At 41.4% G+C, this 27,255-nt stretch overlaps 1 protein-coding gene across 8 annotated transcripts in view; it reads left to right on the top strand.

Moving 5' to 3' along the window:
• Positions 1-27,255, top strand: part of LOC148017235 (uncharacterized) — a 56,927-nt gene that overhangs the window by 4,624 nt on the left and 25,048 nt on the right. The window contains exon 1 of one of the 8 annotated variants that reach the window (XM_087663230.1): positions 16,223-16,276. The exons of 6 other annotated variants lie outside the window; for them this stretch is intronic. In XM_087663230.1, the coding sequence (XP_087519356.1) occupies positions 16,230-16,276 (47 nt within the window). In that variant the 5' untranslated portion in view covers positions 16,223-16,229. Of the gene's footprint in view, positions 1-16,222; positions 16,277-27,255 lie in introns of those variants that run through there. One more of the 8 variants, XM_087663236.1, reaches the window with a different exon arrangement.

The raw sequence follows: 27,255 nt of genomic DNA, 5'->3' as shown, positions 1-27,255 counted from the left end.
CAAGAGATGAGTCCAAACTTTGTGTGGGTGATCGTACACAGTTGGCAAAGGTTCAAGCACATTGGGACAAACTGAATGCTCGTATATGCTCTTTTCTCTTCCTTTCATGTTCTTCAGCCGTGATTTTCCATATTAAGCACTTGATGGTGGCTAGGGACATATGGTTGGAGCTCGATCAGTTGAACAATTGAATGAAAATTATGAAACAGTTGTCTTTGGAGGTCCAGATGTGGATGTTGAACCCTAACAAGTCATCTTCTATGCGGGAGCATGTGAACAAGCTACGGAAACTTCAAATGCAAGTTCAAAATGCAGGGAAGGTGATCACATCTGAAGACATGGCGATGCCTCTTCTGTCATAGCTACCGCCTAGGTTTAGTTCTTTTTACTCTGCCTTGATTACTTCAAGGCAAGAGTTGACTCTTTAGTGGAAGGAGTTGGTTCCTATGGTCTTAGACCAAGAGGAACAATTTAAAGAGCAAAATGCTTCCAAGTTAGAGGCATTGATAGGTCATTCCTCTCAGAAGAAGGGGAAGGATAGTAAGAAGAAGAACGACAAACCCAAGAAAAGGACAAAGAGAAGGACTCTACTTGTCACATTTGTGGCAAGACAGGTCATCAGAAGAAGGATTGCCCAAAAAGGATAAGAAGAACACCAAGAAGGAGAAGGTTTTAAAGGATTTGGAGCAGTGGTTGCTCCCTCATCAACGTTTTCCTTTATTTGGAGGTGGTTCAGGCAGTGCTTGAAGGCTTTTGATACTGCGTTGATGGCCCCATACCCTGTTGAGATATCGAGCTCCACTCGTGATACGCCAGGGTGACCGTTGTGTATTTATGTCACCGACTTGTCAGTTGTAGATGCGGTTGGTACACCGCCCATGAATAATAGCTACATGATAGCTATCATTATCTACTCTAGTTCGTGGCTCAGTTAGTATGCCACCTTAGTTAGTTGAGTTTGGTTTGAGACCCATATATAGGGTTCTTCTATTTCTTTGTAAGAGAGTTCTTTTGGCTTACACAACTAAGAAGAGGAAAACTGTTTTCAGCCTTCACCCTTGTGTGTATTCCCCCATTGTGCAAGCAAGAAAGCTACAAGTGAGACTCCTTCCTTCTCTCCCACAATCTTGACATGGTATCAGAGCCTTGTTCGTGGTAAGGAGCTCAAGAAAGCAAGCCAAGCTCGCGGTGTTTTGGTAAGAGGAGCAGTGTTGCTTTCATTTTCTGTTTTGGGAGTAGATCTCTGCAGGCAGCACAGTCGGAAATTGCAAGAGTGCATTGTCTCAGGTTGAGACGCCCTTCGCGGTGAAGCAAGAGGACAGTATATAATGCGGGAAAGGGCTTTAGCCCGCGGCGACCCTGTTTTTTTGATTTGAGGCCATTTCGAGGCCTGTTTTGGAGGTGGAAGTTTTCTGCACGCACTCAGGAAAATGCCCAGTTTTTTTGCTGTGCAGCCACTGTTCTACAGGTCGGTGAAAAGTTACTGTAGAAATTGCATCGTATGCTTGTGCGCAGAGACATTGGGAGTTACAGAATCATCCCTGTTGCCTGTTGATACAAAATCGTCACTAGGAAGTGACTGTGTGGTCAAATACCACTTTCGCCAGTTTTGTAGATTTGCCCTTGTGAGGCTGAAGCTGTGTTCTTTGCAGTGACAGAATTTTTTGCAGTGTTCTGTAATGGCGTCTGATTCTCTTTCACAGATTGTAATTGAAAAGCTTGACAAGAACAACTTTCAAGCATGGAAGTTTAGAATGACGAATTTTCTTATGGGAAAAGGATATTGGGAATTTGTTGCAGGAAATGAAGAAGAACCAGTTCTTCTTGATGTTTCCAATCAACAGCAAATGCAGGCATTCAAAGCATGGCATGAGAGAGCCAGAAAAGTTATGTACTGACTGTCTATCAGCATTTCAGACTCTATGATTGTGCATATTCAAGATGCAAGTACGCCAAAGGAGGCATGGGATACTTTGTCAAAAATGTATAGCACAAATACTCAAGCCAGGAAAATGCAGCTCAAGCAAGAGTTGCATAATGTGCAAAGAGAAAATATGAGCATCAATGACTACCACATGAAGGTGAAGAAGATTGCAGATGCACTTGCTTCCATTGGGTCGCCAGTGGAAGATGATGATTTAGTTTCTGTGACATTGAATGGTCTAGGAAATGATTATGCACAGTTTCGAACATCCATTTCAGTTCGTGAAAGATTTCCTGATTTTGAGGAGTTGATTGCTTTTTTAATTTCTGAGGAGCAGAGAAATGGTGGTGCATCTTCTTCAGGAGGAACTTCAAAGGAAGCTGTCTTCTACTCAAATGCTGGAAGAGGTAGAGGCAGAGGTAGAGGAGGCCGATTTGGAGGCCGTGGTAGAAATTAGAATATGCAGCAAACTCAAGAAAACCAGTCCTATGGAGGAGGACGTGGTAACTCTAGAGGCAGGGGGAGCCAAAGAGATCGTGGTGGATGGCAAAGAGGCCAAAATGCAAACAGCAATGTTGAATGCTACTACTGTGGTAAAATGGGTCATATGGCTAAAGACTGCTATAAAAAGCAGAATGACATCATGAATGGGAAATTGCAACAAGGGAATTATGCATCTTCTAGTAGACAGGGTGATGACAGAAATGAGCACTTGTTTATGGTGCAGCACATGAACAATTCTGTGACAAGTGCAGAAGAAAGCAATGATGTATGGTATGTTGACTCAGGTGCATCAAACCACATGACAGGTCATGCAGAATGGATGGAGGATGCAATGAAAATGGAAAAACCAGGATTTGTGGAGACTGGTGATGATACTGCATATCCTATTGTGCATATTGGAAAAATTCCTTTGTCTATGCAGGATGGGAAAAAGAAATACCTGTCCGATGTATTTCATGTCTCGAATATCACCAAGAATCTGGTTTTTGTTGGTCAAATGGTTGAGCAGGGCTTGCAGGTCAGATTTAATCCTCATGGATGCTTTGTTGAGGATATGAAAAATAAAGGTCGCTTGATAGCAAAAGGAAAGAAGAAGGGCAGAATGTTTACATTGGATGCAGACATGTCTGAATTGAGTGCAGCAATGTTTGCACATGGGACCGGTGTAGTTGCAGATATTGATATCTGGCATAAACGCATTGGTTATGTTAATGTACAGCGACTTAAATCAATGCAGGCCCAAAATATTGTTGCAGGATTGCCTAAATTCAAGGTTGCAGAAATGTATAAGGTATGTGAAGCCTGTCAGTTTGGAAAACAGGCAAGGAAACCATTTCCTAGACATGTTCAAGAGAGTAAGAAGCCATTGGAATTAATCCACTCTGATGTGTGGACTATTAAAGCTGCATCTCTTGGAGGCTGTCATTATTTTGTCAGTTTTATTGATGACTATAGCAGAAAAGTTTGGGTGTATTTTATGAAAAAGAAAAGTGAAGTTTTTGGGTATTTCAAAACTCTTAAAGCTATGGTTGAAAAAGAAACAGGCCTACAAATAAAATGCCTAAGGTCAGATGGAGGGGGAGAGTACCTCTCAAATGAGTTTGCAAGGTTCCTGCAGGAGCATGGCATAAAGCAACAATATTCATGGAGTCATACCCCACAACAAAATGGAGTTGCAGAAAGGAAAAACAGGCATGTTGGAGAGGTATCTCGTGCCATGCTCAATGAAAAAGACCTGCCAGATTTTTATTGGGCTGAGGCAGTTGCTACAGCAGTCTACATAATGAACAGGACTCCCACTGCAGCAATACATGGGATGACTCCAGAGGAGAGGTATACTGGTAGGAAACCAGATATTTCTCATTTGAAAATTTTTTGTTGCATTGCCTATGTACATGTGCCAGATGAGTTGAGATCCAAGTTGGATCCAAAAGCTGAGAAGTGCATCTTTATTGGTTATTCTCTGCAGCAAAAAGGGTATAGATGCTATAACCCTTCTACTCGTAAGTTTACAGTGAGCAGAGATGTTTTTGATGAGATGAGTAGCTAGTATAAACTAGTAAATGTGATTGATGATGTAGATGCACAAAATGGTAATGCTGCACAGAATTCACAGCAGCAGTCACAAAATATTAGTGGACCTGGAGCATCCTCTAGCAGTGGTTCACATTCTTCGCCATGGACAGGCAGATTGAGATCAGGAGAATCTTCTCAAAGCAATGCAGATAGTGGTATGCAGGTATCACGAAAAGGAAAAGAGAAGGTTGATCAGCCCATGTTTGATGTGAATGTAGGTCACTCTTATGTGGATGGTGAATCCAGTGGCTCAGAACAGAGCATTGATGATGAGTTAGGTATTCCTTTTATTGTTACACCTGGAGTAAGGAAGACCATGGATGTTTTGAGAGCACCTGGAAGTGAACCTATTTTGCGCAGGTCTACGAGAGCTAGGTATCCTGTGGATAGGCTGAAATATGATGGATTTACAGCCATTCACTATGCATATATGGTCAAAGTGATACAGGAACTAAAACCCACTTCTTTTGGGCAAGCCATGGGAAAAGAAAAATGGGAGAAAGCCATGGATGAAGAAATGGATGCCTTGGAAGCAAATGCTACATGGGAATTGGTACCTTTGCCTAAAGGTAAAAATGCAATTGGTTGTAAGTGGGTTTATAAGGTGAAGCACAATGCAGATGGTTCTGTGAACAGATACAAGGCAAGATTAGTAGTCAAGGGGTATGCACAAACATATGGCATTGACTATGAAGAAACATTCAGTCCGGTTGCAAGGATGGCAACCGTAAGAGCAGTCATTGCTATGGCTGCATCAAAGGGATGGTCTTTACATTAGATGGATGTAAAGAATGCCTTCTTGCATGGTGATTTGCAAGAAGAGGTCTATATGGAGCAGCCACCAGGTTATGTGCATGATGTTCATCCTGAGTTTGTTTGCAGGTTGAAGAAAGCCTTGTATGGCTTGAAGCAAGCACCTAGAGCATGGTCTGACAAGATAGGACAGTATCTTGTCACTATTGGCTTTCAGATTTCCAAGGTAGATTTCTCACTTTATGTGAGAAAAACAGAGAAATGTATTATGCTACTTGTCATTTATGTTGATGATTTGATTATGACAGGTGACAGTGATGAAGATATCCTTCATGTGAAAATGCTATTGAAGCAGAAGTTTGAGATGAAGGATTTGGGAGAGCTGCGTTATTTCTTGGGCATTGAGGTGATTAGATCACCAAGTGGGATACAGCTCTTGCAGAGGGAGTATGGATTGGACATGCTGTCCAAATATGGGATGACAGGCTGTAAGCCTATTTCAGTTCCTTTGGAGCAGAATGTGAAGTTGAGCGCAGATGCAGGTGAGCTTCTGGAAGACCGTACTATGTACAGACGCATAGTAGGAAGCTTGATTTATATGACTATTACCAGGCCAGATTTGAGCTATGCTGTTGGATTGGTAAGTCAATTTATGCAGGCTCCAAGGAAACCGCATTTGGATGCAGCTAGACACATACTCAAGTATGTGAAGTCCACATTGCAGTATGGACTATTTTATGAGACTGGGGTTCAGATACAGTTGCATGGATACACTGATGCTGATTGGGCTGGTAGTATTTCTGATAGACGATCTACCAGTGGATATGTGTTCTCTTTTGGGAGTGCTGCAGTCACTTGGAGCAGCAAGAAACAGCCTACAGTTGCCTTGTCGAGCACAGAGGCTGAGTACAGGGGCGCAGCAATGGCTGCATGTGAGGTAGCTTGGTTGCATAAGCTACTTTATGATATGCATCAACCTACAGATGGGCCAGTTGTCATTTATTGTGACAACATGAGTAGTATACACTTGGTAAATAACCCAGTCTATCATGCTAGAACAAAGCACATTGAGGTGCATTATCACTATGTGCGAGAGAGGGTTTTACTAGGTCTTATTGACCTAGTTTATGTTAGCACAGAGGATCAGGTAGCTGACATATTCACGAAGGCATTGGGCGCAGAGAAGCTACGCAAGTTCAGAGACCTGCTTGGTGTGCAGGAATTGGGATTGAGCTCGAGGGGGAGTGTTGAGATATCGAGCTCCACTCGTGATACGCCAGGGTGACCGTTGTGTATTTATGTCACCGACTTGTCAGTTGTAGATGCGGTTGGTACACCGCCCATGAATAATAGCTACATGACAGCTATCCTTATCTACCCTAGTTCGTGGCTCAGTTAGTATGCCACCTTAGTTAGTTGAGTTTGGTTTGAGACCCATATATAGGATTCTTCTATTTCTTTGTAAGAGAGTTCTTTTGGCTTACACAACTAAGAAGAGGAAAACTGTTTTCAGCTTCCACCCTTGTGTGTATTCCCCCATTGTGCAAGCAAGAAAGCTACAAGTGAGACTCCTTCCTTCTCTCCCACAATCTTGACACACCCCTGTGAATGGATTGTTGATAGTGGTGCCTCTTGGCATACGAACCCTTCTTCTGCAGGTGTTACCCATTTGCGGCCTTCGCATGGGCAAAGGGTTTCGCGCAATAGCTAGGGGTGGATTTCCATGATACCTTTGCATCTGTAGCTCAGATGGCTACCATTAGAGCTTTTATTGCCTTAGCTAGCCATAGCAGATGGCCAGTTTGTGAGCTTGATGTGAAGACCGCCTTTCTCAATAGTGATTTGAAGGAGGAATTCTATGTTGAGCAGCCTCCTGGCTTTTCCTCATCCAACAGATAGGTATATAGGTTAAAGAAGGCCCTCTATGGCCTCAAATAGGCTCTCGTGCTTGGAATAAGAAGATAGACTCGTTTCTCCAGCAAAGATTGGGGTATTGGTACTCCACACACGATCCACAACTTAATGTCCACGTTTTAGAGGGGGCACGTGCTTTGTTTATGCTCTATGTGGATGATTTGATTTTGACTGGTGACCATGTACAGATGGTCAAGGCAACCAAGGTAGCACTTCATGAGAAGTTTGAGATGATGGACATGGGACCTCTCCATTTCTTCTTAGGGCATGAGATCTATCGGACTTTGTTGGGGGTCATCTCCTAGCAGTGGTATGTGTAGGAGCTCTTGACTACGTTTGAGATGGACGGATGCAAGTCCCTATGGACTATGCAAGTGCCTATGGACTCCTATGGATTCGAATTGAAAGGCCATAGCCCATGTTGATTGAGCTTGGTTTGGTGATGTGGACCACAGGAGGTCCACGATAGGTTATTGCTTTACCTTGGGTGCAGGTGCTATTTCATGGAGTAGTAAGAAGCAACCACGATTGCCTTATCTTTTTTTGAGGTAGAGTATCAAGCGGCGTCTTCTACCACATGTGAGATGGTGTGCCTGTGGAGGTTGTTGGCAGAGCTTGGCTGCCAGCCAACTGGTCCTACTACACTTCATTGTTGCAACAATGAAAGTTGCATTGCCTTGCCCTTAACCCAATATTTCATGCTAGGACAAAGCACATTGACCCTTGAGATACAATACCATTTCATTGGGGAGAAACGTTTGGATAAGGCTATCAATGTGGTTTACTGCAAGACATAGGACAACCTAGTAGATTTGTTTACGAAGGTCCTTTCCCAAGCTTTACTCTGTCAGCATTCTAGATCCCTCAACCTCATGCTGTGTCCAGGATTTGAGAGGGGGTGTTAGAGATATAGTCATTTGGTCATCCCTTGGACAATCATGTGTCCATGCAGTAGTTTGATCAGCCCCTGTACAATCATCACATTTATTGCAGGATGCCACATCAGCAGTTGGACATGTCAGCAGGTCGCCACATTAGTAGTCGGACAGTTTTCTGCACAGTCAGCTGCATTTAATGCAGCCCACATGTACCAGTTTTTCGGCCTATTTATTGCAGATTTCCAGCACACTTTCAGTCATATTCTGATCGCAGATTTCAGGCTCAGTTCGGGGCAGAGATCATGCTGATTGCGGCAAACTTCGAAGTGTACAACAGGGTGACATCATCAAGGTGGAGATACGTAGACATATGAATTGTGCCCATGTACATATTTGTATTCCTTATTCAACATTCTTCATATTGTAGATCTGCGTTCTTTTGTCTATTTCTCTCTCTCTCCTCTCTGTGTTCACTCTATCTCTCAGTCTTGGTCATACACTTCTGCACTGCTACACTCTGATAGCTCCATGGTGATTGCATCTTGGGTGAAGATGACTCGAGTACCTAGTTGTGTAAGACCATATGACAAGAGGTTAAAGCCCAATTCTGGTACATATAGGACTTTGGCCGAAGAAGTATGCTGATCGGGTAATAGGGGAATGGTCCCTAGTCATATGGAAATGGAAAAGTTGTCACCAATGGTGATGGATCCCTCTCGAGATCTCATGTCTTGAAGCTAATCTTGGTGGTAAGTCATGTGGGAAGAGGCCACTATCCACGAGCCACGGCTTCTCCTCAGAAGAAGAAGCAAGTGTAAAATCCTCCATCTCGAACAAGTGTGTGAAGACGGACTTGGTGATAGCGGGTGTAGCTTTCGAATCCTTGGACCCCTCCTTGGGCTTCAAATGGGGGTACTTCTAGAGTGAGGAGGTGATGTGTTCTGATTATGAGGTCTCAGTTGCGGAAGACGATCCTTGTCCAACTGTCTTGGTTTCCTCCATTGGAGGGGCCTTTTCTATCCCATCTAGAAGAAGCCATTCGAGTGGTGCATGTGAGAGAGAAGAAGATTTCTTGTGTGTCTTACTCACCTCCCAACCAAATATACCCTCTTCCCACCTTCTAATTGGGTCTCTAGGGCCTGTTTTCATGGTGCACCCAACCGGTGTTCCCAAATAGACAAGTCCTGCCCAATTTAGTAAGAAATCTGAGGATATCCCCTGAGCTTCGAACCTTGGCACTTCTTGCCCTTGTCCGGGACACACTAATTAATGGCCGTCTTGGGCTACTTGCCTGGCCAAAGGTTATTATGTCTGACATTCTCTCCCCCTTTCAAAAATCATTGTCCTCAATGATTAGTGATGGAAAGTGTCGTTGAATCAGAGCTTCTGATTCCCATGTAGCATCAGTAACTGGTAGACCCTTCCAGGCAACTAGATACTCATGGAGAGTACGATTACGCAATCGTTTCTCTCTCCGATCTAGTATCTTGTCTGGCCCATAGTCAACAATTGAATCCTGTTCCTGCAAAGATACCATACCATCAATTAGATTATCATCATGTGAGATATACTTTCTTAATTTGCTAACATGAAACACTGGATGAACACGGCATCCAGGAGGAAGTTCCAATCGGTAAGCTACATCACTTAGCTTCTGAATAATTTTCCACGGTCCACAATATCTTGGAGATAACTTTGGACATTTGCCAGTCGATAAACTAGACGACTTGGCTGGTACTTGGAGAAAAACTTTTTCTCCTAATTCAAAGATCCTACTTGACATTTTCTTATTTGCAAAATGCTTAACCCTATCAGCAGCTTGGTGTAGCTTGGCTTGAGCAATTTTAATATTAGCCTGTATGTCAGTAAGAAATTCTGCCATAGCTGGGCATTTCTCATTTGACCTTACTGTACTAGGAAAACTTGGATTCATTCCATAATTTATTTCAAAAGGAGACAAACCTGTCGCCTTATGAGGTCTGTTCTTATATGCAAATTCTAACAAGGACAAATGCGTATCCCAATCTGTTTGTTTATCAAATACATATGCTCTCAACATGTTTTCTAATATCTGATTGACTCTTTTTTGTTTGACCATCTGTTTTTGGGTGATCACCACTTGACATGTTTAAAGACACTTTTAAACGACCAAGGATATGACGCAAAAAATGACCAGTAAACCTGACATCCCTATCAGACACAATGGATGTAGGTAGACCATGCAATCTAAACACATGATCAATAAACAAATCTGCGACTTGTGAAGCTTCCACACTTTCGCGAGTGGTTATAAAATGAGCCATTTTACTGAAGAGATCCACTATCACTAGGATAGTGTCTTTTTGTCTCTGGGTTCTAGGTAAGCTGACAATGAAATCCATGGAAATACTTTTCCAATTAGATTCTGGAATTTGTAATGGCATTAGCAGACCTGGTGGCTTAACCCTTTCTGCTTTATTAACTTGACATTGAAAGCATTGTTGGACATATTGGCAGACATCCTTGGTCAACTTTGGCCACCAAAATGTCCTTCTAACAAGCTGTATGGTCTTATCAATACCAGGATGTCCTGCACAAGGCACATCATGGTTATCAAACAAAACTTTCTTTCGTAGTTCCCGTGCACTAGGAACACAGATCTTGCCTTTTCATTTAAGAAACCCATTCTTGATTGAAAAGTTCTTAAATAAACTTGCCTTATCAGAAATAACAGTAGATAATGAAACAAAAGTATTTGGTCCATCCCTAATGAAAGAGTATCGTTCTATGGCCTGATAAATTTTTGCCATATAAGAGTCCTCTAACTGTGCTTCTTTTATTTCTTGAAGCAATGAGCTTTCTAAAATTGTAAAGCTCATTTGATACATTATACGAGATAATGCATCAGCAACAACATTATCCTTACCCTTTTTGTATAGAATTTCCATATGAAATTCTTGCATCATTCCAGGCCATCGAGCTTGGCGCCCTCGAAGATTTGGTTGACTATAAAAATACTTAAGGGTATGGTGATCTGTATAAACTTTAAAATCTGCACCATGTAAATAGTGCCGCCAAACTTTAAGGCAATGAACAATAGCATAAAGCTCTTGTTCATGAACTGGCCAATTCTGTTGGCTTGGGGAAAGCTTCTTTCTTTCAAAAGTTACAGGCCTGCCTTCTTAGCTAAGGATTGCACCTATCATGATGCTACTTGCATTTGTTTCTAAAATAAATGGTTTCGCAGGATCAACTATCTTGAGAACAGGGGTAGTAGAAACTGCTTGTTTCATAGCCTCAAAACTTTCTTGCTGCACTGATGTCCACACATAGGGCACCATATCTTGCAATAAATCTGTCATAGGAGCAGTTTAATACGAGTATGCGTATATAAATCTCCTATAGAATCCTGACAATCCCAAAAAGGAACGAAGAGCTGTTTCATTTTGGGGTGTCGGCCAACTAAGTATCACAACAACCTTCTTGGGGTCCATCTTGATCCCATCAGCAGATACAATATGACTTAAATACTCTATCTTTGCTAAACATAGAATCGTCTTGTCTGGGTTTTGCTTCCCGCAAAGTTTCAAAAACTGTCACCAAATGTGACTCATGTTCATGGATACTCTTACTATACACAAGCACATCGTCAATAAAATCTACAACGAACTTGCCCATGTATGGTCTTAGTAAATCATTCATTAACATCATAAAAGTAGCAGGAGCATTTGTTAAACCGAAAGGCATAATCAAATACTCATATTGACCAAATCTTATTCTAAAAGCAGTTTTAGAAATATCTTCATCTCTTACTCTAATTTGGTGATAACCACTTTTTCAGAAAATTGGGCTCATTTTACTTGATAAGGCCGAAGGGATACTTGTGGAACTTCCACCTTTGGCCGTGCCATCCTTTGACACACATTTAGAAATATTTAAAATATAACAAAAGTAAAGAGACTTACAGTCAATCTTGAGCGCCTTGGTCATCAAGAGAATCTTCGCTTCTTGGAGATCTGGTTCTCCGCGAATCAACAATCGTCGGCCCTCGTGCTCAAATTGATAAATATGAGAAGAGAAGTCAATGATAGGTCTCTTCTTTGCATGCCACTGCTTGCTCAACACTAGGTTGAATCTTGCAAGCCATGTAATTTCAAAATCCAATCTGTCCTTATAGGACTGGATCTGTACAGGGAGTTAAACAACTTGCTGATCCCATGTCTCTGTACCCATCCCGTCAGCTAGCTCTACCGAATAACTATATTATGAAGGCGTAGTCTTGAGCTTCAGCTTCTTGACGAGATTAGAGCTAATAACATTATGTGAAGAGCCTGTATCAAATAAAATACGCACATGTTATCTTGCCACTATGCCTTTCATTACAATGAGCTCAGTGTCAGCAAACTGGTACCCATTTTGTGCCTCAGGCGATAACACTGCATCTGGCACAGTTGGTACTTTCTTTGTTACTGTGATGGCTAGGATCCGTTCATGATAACCAGAGTCATGTGGAGGTGACTCATCTAGGTCATCTCTCGCCTTATCCACATCCTGTATTGGATTAAGCACCATTTGAGCATTGAGTCTTGCCTTCTTGGGACAAGCCTTAAATTTATGCTGCCCTAGGCATCCGTAACAGAGTCCTTCTCTCATTGCTTTCTCCCTTTGATGTGGAGTGAGCATGGATTTATTGTAGGCTCTCTCAGCCATAGCAGATACCTTCCTCTTGTTACCTGTCACAGTCTTGATCATATGCACTTCTCTAGTGTCCTTCGCACGGGAGCACTAGGTGCAACTGCAGGAGTAAAGACAGGGCGTGCACCTCTAGTCCAAGGAAATCTCTAGGTCTTCCTATCTTCAAGGACTAATGCAAGCTCCACTGCCTCATTCAAGGTTTTACATCTCTCCTTCTTGACAAGTGGCCTTAAGGTTTCTTTTAAGCCCACGACAAATTTATGCACTTGCAAAAAGTCAGGAATATGTTCAGGGACCTTTAACAGAATCTCTCTATACTTGTCTGCATATTCCTGGACAGAGTAGCTCTTCTGAGCTATGAAGAACCACGCATCTAGAGCCCTTGTCCGCTCATTTGGAGGGACACAATTATTATAAAACAATGTCTTAAATGCAATCCAAGTAGACGGCCCTGCATGATCCTGCTCAATTTTTTGCCACCAACGGTGAGTGGCATCCATGAGATTATATGTAGCTTGTTGTATCTTTAAAGCATCCTCATGAATATGGCATAACTTAAAACACTGCTCCCATTTAGAGAGCCACTATTCCACCGCATCTGCAGTCCTTTGTGCTGCCGTGCCATTGAACTTAGGTGGCTTAAGTTTTTGAGCTGCCACTTAGCTTTTGGCAACGGAGAAACGACTACGGAGGAGTCATGTACAACTTGTGTGTTAGGCATACATGCATCAGGTAAACTCTCATCTAAAGGTCTCTTTCCTTTATCCAAAGCATTTCGAGTTAGAATTTGCATTTGTTCAAGCAAAACTTGTATAGTGCCTTCCAAACTAGAAAGACGATTATGCACATCATTAGATGAAGAGGGCAACTCATCATCATGCATAAGAGGTTCTTCCTCTACATCAATTTCATTCAAAGGCATATCTTTAGTGCCTGACATGATTGATTAATTGATATGTTTTTTTTAAAAATAGATTAATAATTCAAACCAACAAAAGCAAGGCAAGCGTAAATACAATGTACTTTCAGAAAACTGCTATGTTTCCGTACAAGTACTATCCACAAGAAGCATACATGTCAAAAGCAAACCTCTTTGTACATTTCGAACAAAAGTGCAAAGCTGAATAAGTCACCAAATCCTCTTTGAAACCATGCATAAACATCCAAATGTATAGAATCCACACTCTCAAGCATACATAGATGCACTCAAAGCAGTGAATTTTAAGCCCCAAAACGTAGAGATAATGCGTATCTGGCACCACGAAGGCAATTTGAAATGTCCTCACCAGTCAAAACCAGAAGTCAAATATGCTGAAATTCGATACACATCGATGCAAGAAAACCACAGGAACTGGCAGCACTTGAATCGGAGTCCGTTGGAGCCCAGAAATCCCAATTCTTGCCCGCTCAAGAGGTCACTTTGGCGCGAAATTTTGGAAGTGCTCCCAAGCTCAATTGGCAATGATAATACTTCAAAAGCTTGTCTTCAAATCATTCTCGAAGCTCGTGAAATCGGTTTGCAATTTGGATGTCGTACCAAGAAGTTATAGATCTCAGAAAATGTGCTCAAAAAGAGGAGAAAAACACCGTTTTTTTTAAAAACAAGGGGATGGAGGGCTCACAAGCTTGGTAAAAATGGGATTCTATCCCACATGCAGAGTGCCACAAGGAATTTACTAAGGATAAAAGGTGAAAGGGAGATAGTCATTCTTTCAAGTAAAAGAGAGAAAGCTCTCTTATGTGATGAAGTGTGCCTTGGCCTTGGTGGTGCTATTGGTGTGATTTTGGACTGCTGCTCGGCCTTGTGGTGGGTGCCGCCAGAAAGAGGCGTTGCGCTATCTTCTGTGGCGTGTTGCAGAGATGCCTTCACGCTGCCCACTCTTGTGCGCTCTCACGACTACCGCACGATCTCACCTGTGTGTCGTAACAAAAAAAAAAACCCAAATCTTTTTTTTTTTGGAAACCCGCGCCCTCTGATACCAAACATGAGAGAGAAGAAGATTTCTTGTGTGTCTTACTCACCTCCCAACCAAATATACCCTCTTTCCACCTTCTAATTGGGTCTCTAGGGCTTGTTTTCATGGTGCACCCGACCGGTGTTCCCAAATAGACAAGTCGTGCCCAATTTAGTAAGAAATCTGAGGGTATCCCCCGAGCTTCAGACCTTGGCATTTCTTGCCCTTGTCCGGGACACACTAATTAATGGCCGTCTTGGGCTACTTGCTCGGCCGAAGGTTATTATGTCTGACAGTGCACCTATGCCCAAGAGACTAGCCGGTCTTCTCTCCTTTCACAAGGAGAGACAAAGGCAAGCGGAAATAGGGATTACACACACCATAATTGAGTGCAATCTCTCTTTCCATATTCTCAGAGTGGATTGATGGAAGCGGATGGTGAAAGACATTGCTGCCGTTAGTCCATGCAAGGGATGGTACAGTGTCACATACAATGATATGCATACCAAGAAACTCGGTGAGGAGAGAGAGAGGATTGACAAGTCCCTTGAGCGTGTGCGTGCCGGTTGGGTGAAGTATGGATGCTCTATCCTATTCGATAGATGGAGTGACCGCAAAAAAAGAGGGATCATCAACATCCTCGTCTCTTGTCCACTTGGCACATACTTTCTATAAGCAGTGGATGCGGGCACAAGGGGGAGAAGAACCACGGGCTCGTTCATGTATTGGTATATACGGCAAGCCATCATTGAGGTAATGTTTCTAAATCCATTTTTTCTTTTAACCTCCTAAATTTATTCTAATTTCATCGTGTATAATCTTATAGGTTGGGCTACAAATGTAGTGTAAGTTGTCATGGACAATGCCTTCAATTGTGCATCTATAGGGCGAAAACTTGAGGCCGAGTTTCTGTCCATAGTATGGACACCATGTGCTACACATTGTCAAGATCTTCTTATGGAAGATATAGGCAAGTTGGAGTGGGTGGTAAGGATTGTCAACGATGCTTGCACAATCGTTAGCTTTGTCAATTACAAGGTTTAAGTTCTTGCGATTTATTGTCCATACTTAGACTTGCAATTAAAGAAGTTCTTGAAGACCCGGTTTGCGGTCATGTGGCTTCTCCTTGAGCGTCTCTATGACGTTTGCAATAAGCTACAAAAAATGGTCGTGTTAAATGAGTTTAAAGAGTGGCTTGAAGGGGAGTCCATATCACGCCAAGTGAAAGCAAAGGCCGTTCAAAGGATTTGCTTAAAGGAGGATTTTTGGATGGATGTGAGAGGCTTTGTCATTGTTGTTACTCCTATCTACAAGGTGCTTCGCATGATGGACATGGAGGGGGACTACTATTGGCCTTCTCTATTATCTTATGGCAGATGTGATGGAGGAGATACAATCATTGACCATCTTGGATGGGGAGGCCTCTTTTTCATGGTATTGTTTTAATTTCTTAAAAAAAAAAAGATTCATACTTCTTTTTAGTTTTAGAATCTATAATTCATATTGTCTCACTCTCTTTCTTTTCAAATTTCACCTCTAAATCTTCCTCTACATCTCTATCATCTTACATCTATTGTAGTGATATCTTGGATACCATGCTTAAAAGAGATAATATTCTCTTTTGACAAAGAAAAGATGGGAGTAGATGAAGTGACCTATACGTGGGTTTGCGGCACTCTTACATTCCGCCTTTAAAAAACCCTCTCTTCATGGATGCCAATGTCCTTGCCGATTGTGATACCTTTCTTCCAAAGGCTTAGGCGAAAGAGTAGCATGGTACATTCCTCTAAGAGCTCATCAATTATAGTGATCAAAGGGGCATCGCTTTCGCATTTATCATTTGTTGGAAGCGGAAATCGTTGGTGAAGTCAGTTTTTTAGTGGGAGTCATTTGGCTACCAATTGTTGTCCCACCTCCAAAGAGTGGCCTTACGCATTCTCGCACAGGTTTGAAAATCTATTTTCTTTATTCATTTAATTCTAGTTACAACTTGTAAGTTTAAAGTTTAAACTTACTTTTTCTTCACATGATTCAGGATTGTTTGTCGGGTGCATGCGACAGAAATTGGTCTGCCTATTCCCTTGTGCACACCAAAATTCGTAAGAAGCTTAGCATACGACAATTGGAGCGACTAATTTATTGTTGCTCCAATTTACGTATGCTACATAACATGCATAGATGTCTATGGCAAGACATGTATTGTATATCCAATTTTTATACTTTTTAGTTCATAACTTTATTAATAGATTATGAATATTTAGAGAAGTTTCGTTTGTTTAATCTAAGTTTTTCATTCTTTAAATGTATAGATAAATGTGGATTCACTCAAGCTATCCGCTTGCACACTTAAAAGTGTGAATTGCGAGAGACTTAGAGAAGGAGCAAAACTTTAGGGAGCTTGCACTCGTGCACGCCGTGCTCGTTGTCGTACCGCTATGCGGACACAGTGTGAAAAACTTTTAAGTGCATCATCATCTGACTTTTTTATTAATCTAGAGAGTCAATGTCATCTTAGTCATTAGTACTAGTGTTCGTAGTATGATTTTTAGACAAGTTTAACCTATTTTTAATATTTTGGATATTATTTTTTATAAATATCCTAAAAAGTTATAGAAAACTTCTAGAATAGGGTGACATGTAAAAAGCAAGTGGCTTTTTCAACTAGTTTTGAAGATCTCATGAAAAAAGAAGGGCTTCTGAAATCGTGTGACGTGCGATCGCAGTTTACAGGCAGTAAACAACACTCCAAACAGGGAGAAGAAGAAGGAGCGATCTGGGAGAATTCTGACTAAGTGTCCTAGGGTTTTACCTCCCTTTCGGAGCCAACGGAACCATGAGATTTACGGTCTGAGCAGCAAAGAAGAAGCTAGTGTTTGGTGTGTGTTTTTAGTCTACTAGGGAGCTCTAGAAGATCTAATGCTTGGAGATTGCTTCTGAGTAGTCCAACACAAGGATTTTGTTTATCTTCTCAGGTTCTATTAATACATAGTGCTTTGATTTATAATGCTTTGTCTTTATCTTGTACCTCTTGTCTATTCTTTTTCTTCTCTTCTATCGCCTATTCTCTACTTCCTTCTCTCTTTGATACCCTGTGGATATGACCTTTCGACTAAAACCCCTTCAACATTGACTCCAAAAGAGGGGTAAAATTCTGGGATGCTGGGCCAGAATTCTCCTAGATCGCTCTTTCTTTTTCTCCTTGTTTGGAGTACTGTTTGCTGTCTGTAAAGTGCGATCGCGTGGTTTGCGATTTCAAAAGGCCTTCTTTTTTCATGAGATCTTCAAAACTAGTCGAAAAAGCTACTTGCTTTTTACATATCACCCTATTTTGGAAGTTTTCTGTAGCTTGTTAGGATATTTATAAGAAATAGTATCCAAAATATAAAAAATAGGCTAAACTTGTCCAAAAATCTCATATTTTGAAACTAGCCATACTATGGACACTAGCACTAATGACTAGATGACATTGACTCTCTAGATTAATAAGAAAGATGGATGATGATGCACTCCAAGGTTTTCCACATTGTGTCTGTGTAGCGGTACGACACCATGTTGTTATTTGCCCTTGTGTCAGTAGTGATGGAGCTTCCACTTCGGCATGCACATCAGCTGCTCGTGATGCTCATGGGGCCCTTAGTGTTGGGATAAAGGCCCTTTTTCACATCTGCGTATAGTACACGTGCATTATTTAGTTGTACATGTGAATGCATCCTTACGTGTCCTAAGTATAAATACATTTTATTCTTTGTGTACCAACCATAGTAGCAAGGGAATACCGTTCCACCCCCTTGGAAACGTGGGAACGCGTTCCACACCAAAAAAATGCCAAAGGAACGGGGGAACACAACGTGGAAACGCTTGTGAAGGGGGAACAGTTGGGGGAACGTTGGCGGGAACGGCTAGAGGAACGTGGAGGAACGTGAAAGGGAACGTGGATGCTGCCGTTCCCAAAGGGGAACGTTAAAAAAGTGACGGGTACTATTGCGACTGCCAAAAGTGACCACGAGGTGTCCGGATTGTGTCGATTGGGGTGCAAACTGTCGGAGTGTCGAGAGCAGGGCACTGTGTGCTATGACTTGCGTGCATTCGTTTCAACCTCTAGGTAAGAGAAAACTGCCTGCTGGAATGCAGTCTCCTCTCTCTCTCTCTCATTTCAGAATAATTACAGCTCTCTCTCTCTCTCTGCCTCTCCCATTTCAGAATAAATTTTCTTTTACTAATTACAGCTCTCTCTCTAAAACATTTCTGTTTTCACAGTAGCCTCTTTCTCTCTCTTAAAACAGGTTGAGTCTCATGGAGGGTCGACTAATGCTTTTGATTCTTGAATTTGTAGAAGTCATGGCTTCCTCGAGATCAAAGTGTTCGGGCAATAAGCTATCTCAGCCTAGTTGGTGGGACGAGGTTTGGGTCAGCTTGGTTTTTATAGAAACAAGTTAGGAAGGTTTGGGTCAGCTGATGCACAAATAGATCGGTTTAAGATTGGGGCTGCCTTGTGGTGGGAAGATTATGGGGCACGTACACCTGAGTTTCAAACATTGGCAGTGCGGATTTTGTCTCAAGGTGCAAGCTCCTCTCCCATTGAGCAACTATGGAGTGTATTTGGGCATGTTGCATCTAAAAAGCGGAATAGGTTTGGGACAAAACAAGTGAATGACTTGATATTTGTCAGTGCAAACTTGCGCTTGCTTGCAAATGTGGCTTCCCTCAAGGCAAAAAAGTTTATAGCTCTTGATGAAGAAGAGTCCTCTGATGATGAGGATGGGGAGACACCTATGCCTACACATATGGCCGATGATCAAGATGCTTTGGAACTTGCAAATGCTGATTTTGATGATGATATGGCTTTCTTAGACAATGTGGATGATACTCTTTTGGATAGTCTTGCTGCTAGTGGCAGCCATGTATGATCCAATGGTTACTTTGAGAGACTTTCAAATTCCAAGTTGCCATATTTTGTCAACTATACTTGTTACTTGATGCTTCTTGACTCTTTTATGTAGTATAATCCTAGATTATCATCTATTTTGGATCTTATAAGTTATGTGCCATTTCAATGTAACCATCCTTTCATCTATGAAAAAGACTATCATGTTTTGCAAATTGTGCATGTGTTTTTCAAAGAGCTTTTATGAAATATATAAATGAATAGTTTAAAATATATAAATCATATATATAGTACAAGTCGTTCCCCTTACATTCCCGTTCCCCTTGGGGCTTCGTTCTCGTTCCCTTAGGACCTCGCGTTCCCATTCCCGTTCCCCTTGGGGCTTCGTTCTCGTTCCCTTAGGACCCCGCGTTCCCATTCCCGTTCCCGTTCCATTGCTACTATGGTACCAACACATTGTTGGTACACCCAAAATCGAATCATACTTTCACTCTCTCCCTCTATCACTCTCACTCACCTGCTCACTTGTTTAGTTGCAGCTCACCCTATCAAGGACTAGTATCAGAGCACAGGTTGTGTGCGCTTCCTGAGACCACATGCATTAGTTGCCAGTTGCAAGACTGACAGGCGAGAGTCAGCTCGCAAACAAGTTGAGCAAAGAATAGGTCGAGTAGGAGTTGAGGCGTCTAGCAGGCAACCCGCTGAAAGGTATTGAGCGTGTGGCGTGTAGGCGACTGGGTTGTGAGGTGACGACTGCAAGAAGTCAGACGTTTAGCGGGCAGAACAATGACGGCAGCAAGCGATGGCAATAGGCGTGACCTGTGACCAGCGCAGAGTAGACGGGTAGGCGACGTCATGCGACACCTTGGCGGGTCAACAGACCCCTTCCCGATTTTTTTAAAATCAGAAATTTTGCTAATTTCTGAATTTTCCCCTTGCCTTAACAGGGGTTCGCACATTGGAAGCACAACTGTCAATTCTGTGCAAATTTGAGCCTGAAAATTTGGGGCTTTTCCCAGATTTGATCCCGTCTATGCCTGGTAGTGACATTAAGGTCAGAAATTGCAGACATTGTGCATGTTGACCTCAATCAAATTGGGGATTTTGCCAAATTTGTCGGAATTTCGCTCTTTCAAGTAAAATGTCTTGACATTGGACCTCGAAAAATTGGGGCATTTCATATTTTGATGAAATTTTGCTTAGCTGGGACAGATTAGCTGACATTTATGCACTATTGAACTTGGAATTTGGGGGTTTCGTGCAGAATTTGGTGAATTTCTGCAGTATTTTCCCGTGTGGTGGCTGGTTTATATATAAACAACAGATATTTATTATTGTTTGGGGAAGAACAACAGTGTATTTGCTGGTTCAGCTTGTGCTTCTGCAATTCAGTGCATTTACTCTTATGTTCATGATAAAAATGACTACAACTTCTTCCAGTTCAGACATCAAGAGTTCGGTGGAAATCAAATAGTTTGATGGTCATGGCTTTGACCTTTGGAAAGACCGTATGTAGGGCATATCGTTCTTAAAAGATTGTGAGGATGCTTTGTAGGAAGATGAACCCGCACAAATGTCTGATGCAGATTGGGCCAGAGTTAACAAAAAGATTGTGGCTTACATAAAGATGGGTGTCATTGATGATATTTTGACAAACATTGAAGGTTTAGATACTGGTTATGCAATATGGGAGAAGTTGAAAACTACGTATGAGATCACCATACGTGTTAATTAGGTGCATTTAATGCACAAGTTTGTGAATATGCGACTGGATGAGTCCAAGCTTGCAACTGAGCACTTGAGTGCATTTACTGGCATTTTAAATCAACTCAAGGATGCGAATTTGGATTTTGATGATAAGTTGAGGGTGATCTTTTTGATCATGATACTGTTTGATTCTTGGGAGGCCTTTGTGATTTCTCTCAGCAATAACCCCAATCTCTCATATGATGGTGTGAAGAGTTCAATCTTGAATGAAGAAATTAGACGTATGTCTAGTGGAGAAGGCAGTAACTCAGCTTATAATGTAAGAGGCAGGGCTGAAAAGAAAAATGCAAATGCTGGATAGAGAAACGGAAGCAAGAGCAAAGGAAAGGAAAAGAGTGACATTACTTGCTATCACCGTGGTCGAAAGGGCCATAAGAAGCCTGAGTGCAGGTACTACAAGAAGGAACAAGAGAGAAAGAAGAATGCAGCAGAGAAAAAGAAGAAAGAGGATAAGACAGATGCATGTGAGGCAGCCAAAGGCAAGGAAAAGGCCAATGTGTCCTCCATTGTAGTCATAGAGGAGCTTTCGGATACAGAGGGTGATGTATTATGTGCAATTGACCATGGTGCCCTTGTATGTCACATGCAGGATATGCAGATTACCAAGGCTGATGTGATTGATGCACTTTTGTCAATCGATGATGGTGTCACTTAGACTTGGATTGTAGACTCTGGTGCCTCTTTCTATGTAACTCCTTGTTTGGAGTGTTTCGCTATGTTCAATGCAGGTAGTTATGGAAAAGTATATCTTGGAAATAACCATGCTTGCAACATTGATGGGATTGGCACTGCACACTTGTCTTTAGATAATGAGCAAGAGCTTGTGTTGAAAGATGTCAGATATGTGCATGGCATCAAGAAGAGTTTACTATATGTTGGTCAGCTCGACTTGCATGGTTACACTACATTGTTTGGTGGTGGTTTGTGGACATTGAAAAAGGGTTCCATGCTGATTGCAAAAGAAACCAAGAAGGGCACTTTGTATTGTTTGCACTGTAAAGCTTTGAATGGCAAGTTTCTTGTAGTTGCTGAAATTGGTTGTCATTTGGAGTTGTGGCATAAGAGGTTAGGCCATACGAGCTAGAAAGGGCTTAATGCCCTTATCTCTTTGAAGAGGGTTGATGGAAAAGTCTTTCAACTTGACTTTTGTAATGATTGTCAGTTTGGAAAGCAAATGAAAAATTCATTTTACTCTGGTGTCTATCGTAAGTCCAATGTCTTGGACTTAGTGCATTTTGATGTATGTAGTATGCTTGTGAAATGGTTGGGTGGTGTTGCATATTTTGTTTCTTTTATTGATGATTGTTCCAGGAAGATTTGGGTTTATTTGTTGAAAAAGAAAAGTGAAGTGTTTGCTGTTTTAAAACTTTTCATGCATTTGTGACCACTCCGAAAGGTAGAAAGTTGAAATGCTTGAGAATTGATAATGGGGGTGAGTTCACATCTACTGAATTCAAGTTTTTTTGTGACTTGCATGGTATTAAGAGGGAGCTTACAGCTCCTTACAACCCTTCTTCAAATGGGGTGGCTGAAAGATATAATAGGACTTCATGTAAAAGAGTGCAGTGCATGCTGTCCACTGCTAATCTCCCTCATGAATTTTGGGAAGGGACACTTAAAACCGTAGTTCACATTTGCAACCGCTCTCCAAATAGGTCCTTAAATAATGGCATCCGTGAGGAGGTTTGGTTTGGCAAATTGGCCTCATCTGACCATTTACGCATAGTTGATTGTGATGCTTTTGTGCGTGTCAGAGATGAGCTAAGGAACAAACTTGACCCAAAATCCACCAAAGGCATTTTCATGGGCTATGGTAATGAGGGTGAATTTGGCTACAGAGTGTGCTACCTCAGTCTAAGAAAATTATTCGTAGTCGTAATGTTGTGTTTAATGAGGCAAAATTGCTGAAAGGTACTTTAGCCTCCAATGAAGACATGAAAAATGTCAAATTTCAGAATTCGCAGCCACCTATTACTTCAAATGATGAGCCTCATGATGCTTTACCATAGGCTAAAACTGACAATTAGCTGGTTATTTTTGAGCCAGATGATGATGGATAGGAAATAGAAATAGGAGGTCATGGACATCAAGATAGACTTGCTGATTATGAAAATGCAGGTGTTGATAATGAAAATGAAGATGCTGTACATCATGAACAGTATGCTGAAAATGGCTTTCAGCAGTCAATAAATGCTGAAAATGACATACCTCCAGATGTAGATCCAATTCTTAAAAATATAGATCATTGGGTACGTAGATCTACACATTTAAGAAGGCAACCACATAGGTATGACCTCTCTTTGCATTATGTGATACTTACAAATGAGGGTGAGCCGCTTACCTATAAAGAGGCCAAGTCATGCAAATTCAATAGTAAGTGGGAGCTAGCTATGTAGGAAGAGATTAAATCTCTATATGCTAATGATACTTGGGATCTTGTGTCATTGCCCAAAGGAAGGAAGCCTCTTCCAAACAAATGGGTTTACAAAGTAAAGATAGTTGATGGGAAACCCAAGTACAAGGTACGACTGGTTGCCAAAGGGCATGCACAGGAGGAGGGGATTGATTTCCAAGAGGTCTTCTCACATGTTGTGAAGATGACCACTCTACGTGTGCTTTTTGCTCTCACTGCTGTATTGGATTTAGAGTTGTACCAAATGGATGTAAAAACAACTTTTTTGCATGGTGACATTGATGAGGAAATCTACATGAAACAGCTTGATGGCTTTGTAGTTCCTAGAAAAGAGCAGATGGTGTGTAAACTAAAACGCAGCTTGTATGGGCTGAAGCAAGCACCACGGCAGTGGTACAAAAAGTTTGACACTTTTATGCTCTCTCATGGGTTTACACGCAGCCATGCAGATCATTGTTTGTACATGAAAAAGGATACAGATGGTAGCCCCATCATACTTGTTTTGTATGTAGATGATATGTTGCTAGCTGGGAAAAGAAAGGCTAGCTTGGGTGCTCTTAAAGATCAGTTGAAATCAGTCTTCTCCATGAAAGATTTGGGAAATGCAGAGCATAATTTGGGCATGAGGATTTGCAGGGATAAAATGCAGAAATTGCTGTTTTTATCTCAAGAAAAGTATATTGAAAAGGTATCGGATAGATTTAACATGGCTAAAACTAAGCCTTTTGGGGTGCCCTTATCTCCATACCTTAAGCTTAGTAAATCCAACAGCCCAAAGGATGACATGGAAGCCAATACTATGAAATGAGTCCCTTATGCATCAGCTCGTGGCTCTCTTATGTATGCTATGGTTGCTACTCGTCCAGACATTGCTCATGCAATGGGAGTTGTTAGCAGGTTTATGCCAAATATTGACAAAGTACATTGGGAGGCTATTCTTCGATACCTAAAGGATACACAAAGAAAGTGCATTTGCTATGGGCAGGGTGTACTTAGTCTGTAGGGTTATTGTGATGCAGACATGGCAAGTGACTTGGACACTCGTAGGTCCACTAGCGGGTATGTCTTTACAGTTGCTGGTGGGGCCGTTTCTTAGTGTTCCAGGTTGCAAAACATCGTAGCACTGAGTACTACTGAAGTTGAATACATATCAACTACTACTGAAGCTTCTAAGGAAGCTATATGGTTGAGCAGGTTTGTAGAGGATCTCGGCATGTCTATGGGTACTGCAATGTTAGGATGTGATAGCCAGAGTGCTGTGTATCTGTCTAAGAATGCCATGTATCATTCACGCATAAAGCATATAGATGTGCGATATCACTTTATCAAATAGATTCTGAAAGATGGTCTTATCACATTGACCAAGATCAAAACACAGGATAACCTTGCAGATGTTCTCACTATAGGTCTAAGCAAAGCTCAAGATAAGCATTGCATACGACTAGTGGGAGTCAGTTAGAGGTTCACTTCGGACCTTTAAGTGGGAGGTTGTTGGGATAAAGACCCTTTTTCACCTCCGTGTATAGTATATGTGCATTATTTAGTTGTACATGTGAATGCATCCTTACTTGCCCTAAGTATAAATACATTTTATTCTCATATTATTGGTGCACCCAATTTCGAATTGTACTTTCACTCTCTCCCTCTGTCACTCTCACTTACTTGCTCACTCGTTCAATTGCGGCTCACCCTCTCAACACTTAGATGCTACATGAGGCATAGGAGTGGCTCAAGAAGTACTAGTTCGGCCCAAGAGGACATACCTATCACTACCTCTCATGTAGAGCTTAGAGAGTTTGAGTATGATGATGAGGGCAATGTCATTAGTGAGGGTGATTTTGTTGAGGAGGATGATGGCTCCTCAAGCGGCAACAAGGATGCTTCCACCTTCGATGCCGAGAGTTATATGAGCACCTAGAGTAATCATGTATCTTGATTCGGATTGAGGCATGAATGATGGCCTTTATCTCAATCCATTTTTGTATACTTTTTGTGTGAGATTGCACATTTGGCTCATAATAAAGTTGTTGGTTTCATTATTCATGCTACACACTTGAGTCTTGTTTCAACTCTCTTTTGCACTTTTGACTTGAATCTCTAAGTTTATGTTTTAACTTCTAAGTCTAAACATTAAGCATAGACTTAAAATTATATTTATTTTTTCTTTCATCGGACGTAGGTCCAAGATTTATTAGTTCAATTAGTACCATACTAGCATCAGACTATATTAATCGGACACCATTGGACGTAACAACCCTGACTGAGTCAAAAGAATCATGGCCATGTCCTTCGAAGATGTAGTCTGATTGAGAGATACAAGCTCATCTCTCATGTCTTTCAATTTGTTGATGTGGTCCTTCATGGAAGGAGAATTATCAACATTGAGCATCCAAAGCTTTTTCTCAAGGGATATGTGTGGGTAAACATCTTTTGATGGTAGAGGGATGCTAGCTTCTTTAAGATCTTTGCAACAGTCTTTGATTTGTGAACATGCACTAGGACAAAATCCATCAAGCTTATAAAAAAAAAAATCTAGCTTGAGAGTTGAGTTGATCCTATAAGGCAAGATGATCCATTGTTGATCCCACTTTGGGATCATCCATAGGATGGGGTATAGGTTGGGAAACAAATTTCCAAATGTCAAAGGTGTCGAGAATATATACCACCTTACATGGCCATAATGAATAGTTGGAACCGTCCAAGCTATCCTCCTTAAAGAAGGAAGTACTGGCACACACACTGATGGTGCCGTAGGAGACACCTTAAGACCAAGGTGATGGGTCTTTTGGGAAACATGGAGGGAGGGGGGAGGAGAGGGCTGTTGGTACAAATGGACTTGGTGACCTCTGTTCTTTGCATTCTTTGCAAGAATCTTCACGAGCATTCAACTTGCAAGAGAGAGGGAGAAGATGCTGTTGGTGTAATCTACAACCATTGGAGAACCTTTTGAGGCAGCTAGAGGTAGGAGAAGACGAATCTATAGTAGGCGACAACATCTATAGGTTGTTGAGACAAGGTAACAACAGTAAATGACTGGTTTTCTTTGGTTCTATGCAAAGAAAGTTTGAATTTTCTCTCTCCTTAGCATTCTCTCTCATCTCCAGCCTTGCTTTGAAGATTACAGCATTGAGATTACAAGAGGCTTAGAAATTTCAGATTTCTTTGCTGTAAACCCTAATCTGCAATAGAAATTAGGGTTTAGCAGTAGCCTCAGGAAGTGTGCCAGAAATTGGAAGCTCCAAGACTTGGATTCAAATGATTGAAGGTGTTTTCGGTCAAATTCAAGTGGAGGGACTAACAAATCAATGAATTTGGGGCATTTTCCATCTCCATCAAAGCAGGTGAAGGCCAATTAATTGTCTGAATTAGGGGGCAAATTAGATTGAAGACTTGTTGGTCATTTTGGATAGCAAGGGAAGTTGGAATATTGAAAGGATTGGAAAAATCCCATTGTACATCAACCTCTTCTTCAATTAAGTTAAAGAAATACCAAAAGGGGTGCTAGTTTTGGGGCCAATAGAGTATCCATTGTCTAAGATTGTGAGTTGATTTGCATTTCTTAGTTTTGTAATAAGTTGTTGTTGTAACTAAGTTGTAAATAGGGAATTACCACCCATCTACAGAAGGAAAGCTGGTTTCATGGTTGCATTGCTAGGATATCATCCAATCCTTTGAATTGGTGGGGCTGTGACACTTGATTGCAGCTTAGGACTATTGCATTAGTATTAAAATTGCTCTCAGCAGTGAATTACAACAAGCATGTCTTCACATAGTGATATGGGATCAAGTGGAGAGTGTAACAAATCTTTTGTATATTAATTATTACCAAGATATATTGACTCAATGATTCCAACTCAATTTGATGCTCATGTACTTTGAAAGGCGATTTGTATCATTTAAGTATTTTAAGATATGATTAAATGTTTATCTTTTTAGTTAAGTGTGGTCAATGGCCAGAATGCCCTATAATTATACTTGGGTCGTTATTGATGAGATGCCCAAGAGAAATTAAA

Source organism: Lygodium microphyllum, chromosome 22 (genome assembly GCF_053477565.2).
Source record: "Lygodium microphyllum isolate KBCC chromosome 22, Lygodium_microphyllum_v1.1.10, whole genome shotgun sequence".
NCBI lineage: Eukaryota > Viridiplantae > Streptophyta > Polypodiopsida > Schizaeales > Lygodiaceae > Lygodium > Lygodium microphyllum.
The sequence above is the reverse complement of the archived record's forward strand: the minus strand, read 5'-3'. Positions and strand labels throughout refer to the sequence as shown.